Source organism: Penaeus japonicus, unplaced genomic scaffold (genome assembly GCF_977035675.1).
Source record: "Penaeus japonicus unplaced genomic scaffold, GWHDUDI00000001_assembly GWHDUDI00000019, whole genome shotgun sequence".
In the NCBI taxonomy this organism is placed as follows: Eukaryota; Metazoa; Arthropoda; class Malacostraca; order Decapoda; family Penaeidae; genus Penaeus; species Penaeus japonicus.
In genome coordinates this window covers 23,819,132-23,821,631 of record NW_028234421.1, presented here as the reverse complement: position 1 = coordinate 23,821,631, position 2,500 = coordinate 23,819,132, and the positions used below count along the sequence as shown (strand labels likewise).

Below are 2,500 nucleotides of genomic sequence, written 5' to 3'. Positions count from 1 at the left end.
AATGGAACGTGAATCATCTCATACAAAGCGTTTCGAGTTTAGTGTATGATTTTAAGAAAAAAAAATAACCCTAGTCATTTTTCGATAGATTTGATATTCGTGAATACTTATGAATATATAACTAATATCTTAAATTATATATCATAGTATATATTTTTTTATATAGTAGAATTACTGTCGGCTTGTTGATCCATGGTGAATTGCTAGAGTCAGTGCTGGCTGAAGGGTTCATTGCAAGGGACATTGCTATAACAATGTTTATCGAAGGTTTATCAATAAAACGAGACAAAACTGCTAACTTTTATTTCAACACTATAATTAAATATATCATACAATATAACTAGAGACGTGCATAACAAAATATTCAGTAGTCTAATTACACTGAATTCGAACAAACATTCTTTAAGAACATTCAACGTGCTCAATTCTATGTGAAAAAAATCCTTATTATTGTGCTGAAGCCAAACACTAATAGCTTCTAAATCAGACTAGACTAAACTTAAATTCAGATTTAAGAATGCGTTAATCAAAATATGTTTTTATTCATCAATTCAAAAATGAACTATGTAGGAATGACCATGTTTTCATTTGTATATTCAAAAATTAACGATACGGGAATGACTAACTAGTGAAATTAATAATAATAGAATACTAAATAAGTAAAATATCTACGAAAATGATACATGATATACCTGCCTTAAAAGAATAAACATGACTTCTTGCAACTTGACTCTTCACAAGAGCTGAAAAAGTGATAGAAGTTGCGAAAATTAAGTAATAAATAATCAGATTTTGTGTTAAGCAACTGTAGTTTCATTTGCCAGTTTGATTCTTCCCATCGTGCGTCGGTGGATTTGATTGGCACGGAAGGTTGCAACAGCCCCAAAGCACATCAACAGAATCATGAGAGGGACCATGGAGGAGAATCCGAAATAAGCCGCTGCAAAAGCCACCACGGGGCCCTCCAGCACCGTCCCCAGAGACCCCATGCCGTTGACTACACTCGCTACAGCCGACGGCGCGCCGCCCTCCCGTTCCCCGATGTCTGCAGCCACCGAGCCCGCCAGGAGAACGTCAGGGCCGCAGTTCAGGGCCCCTGCTATTGCCAAGAAGACGGCGTGGAAGACAAGCCCCCAGGATGACGTCAGCATAAAAAGTAGCAGAGATATGGCCGAGCCAACAATTGCAAAAGCGCTGGTAAGCAGAGCGCGGCCCCCCATCCATCGGTCCACGACCATGCCCACGCAGGCACTCCCCACTACTCCACCCACCTCGAAAGAGGTCGAAGCAAGGCCGGCGCCGGTCTGGGTGTAGCCAAGAGTCCGCGTCAAGTACAGAGGCAGCCAAAACATGAGGGCGTAACGCACAGCCTTGATGCAGAACATGGTCACGGACACCTCCGGCACCATGGCCATGCGAAAGACTTTCAGCATCGATGTGCCGCCCTCCTTCCCGTCCTTCGCCTGCTGGTCAGCCGCTCTGTTGGGCACGACAAGCCCTAGATCGCCAGGGCTCTTCCCGAGGACACTCACCAAGACACCTAAGCAAGCCACGATGATAGCAGGCGGTAGGAAGACTGAGCGCCAGCCATGTTCAGCCTGCATGTACACTGCGAGGCCAGTGCCTGCGAGGCCACCTAGGAAGCAACATGTTCCAAACATGCCAAAGACGGAGTTCCGCGAGGCATCAGAATACCATCGGGAAAGGAGAGAACAAGCAGCGGGCCAGCACAAGGCCTGGCCTGCCCCGCTGACGGTGAGGAGCACCAGCAGAGGAGGCAGGGACTGACACGAAGCCATGGGCACAGTGGCGGCTGCAGAGAGCACGAGTCCCCCGGCTAGAGTAATGCGCGGCCCCAGGCGGTCCCCGAGAGAGCCCAGGGTGATCGATACCAGGGCGTAGGGCAGCAGCAACGCCGTGTCCACCCATCCCAGGTTGGAGGGCTTCACCTTGAACCCCACTTCGAGGTCGCCCTTGATAATCCCCAAGGGCTTGCGCAGGAGGTACGTGGCCCCATAGGCAAGCCACAGCAGAATGAACACAGTGCCTTGCCACGCCTGCAGACGAGTCATCTCGGAAGGAAGCTCCTCGACTTTCTTACGCTGGCATGTGGAAGTTCTGGTCGTAGAGGGCGGTGAGGACGCCCTTGATCACGCTGTTGGCGATGGTGGGCGTGGTGCTGGCGCGGGCGTTCAGGTAGGGATCGCGGGTGAAGATCAAGACGGGCTGGTGCGACGGGCTGCTATCCAGGCCGACTCCCTCACATCTGCGGGAACACGAATTCAAATTGAGTTAATCTGCCATCGGTTTGTCGCGTATCCATCTGTCGGCCTGCCTGTCTATATCACTAATATCTGCAGCGGGTATAACATAAAACAAACAAATAATAATAAATGTATGTGTGCGTATATATATGTGTGTGGGGGGGGGGAGCTCTCGAAATTCCTATCCCATCTCTCTAATAAACTGGTCTGTTTTTTTTTTGTTTTTGTTTTTCTGC

General features: G+C 48.3%; 3 protein-coding genes across 8 annotated transcripts in view; 1 reads left to right on the top strand and 2 right to left on the bottom strand.

Moving 5' to 3' along the window:
- Positions 1-587, top strand: part of LOC122251368 (uncharacterized) — a 12,828-nt gene extending 12,241 nt beyond the window's left edge. The window contains exon 3 of the mRNA XM_086547546.1: positions 1-587. This exon is cut by the window's left edge and continues 521 nt beyond it. The gene's annotated coding sequence lies outside the window, so the exon portion shown is untranslated.
- Positions 289-2,072, bottom strand: LOC147469788 (glucose-6-phosphate exchanger SLC37A2-like). Its single transcript, XM_086547545.1, has one exon. It carries the CDS (start codon positions 2,070-2,072, stop codon positions 798-800), a length of 1,275 nt encoding a protein of 424 aa, XP_086403671.1. The 3' UTR covers positions 289-797.
- A 25-nt stretch (positions 2,073-2,097) lies between these two features.
- The window catches only part of LOC122250186 (sorting nexin-24), a 16,078-nt gene continuing 15,675 nt past the window's right edge, over positions 2,098-2,500 (bottom strand). For all 6 annotated transcript variants that reach the window (XM_086547548.1, XM_086547549.1, XM_086547547.1 and 3 more), the window contains one exon: positions 2,098-2,266. In XM_086547548.1, the coding sequence (XP_086403674.1) occupies positions 2,098-2,266 (169 nt within the window). The remainder of the gene's footprint in view (positions 2,267-2,500) is intronic.

Excerpts from the sequence above, each read along its gene's own strand:
- LOC147469788 (XM_086547545.1), bottom strand. The coding sequence starts at position 2,072 with ATGACTCGTCTGCAGGCGTGGCAAGGCACTGTGTTCATTCTGCTGTGG.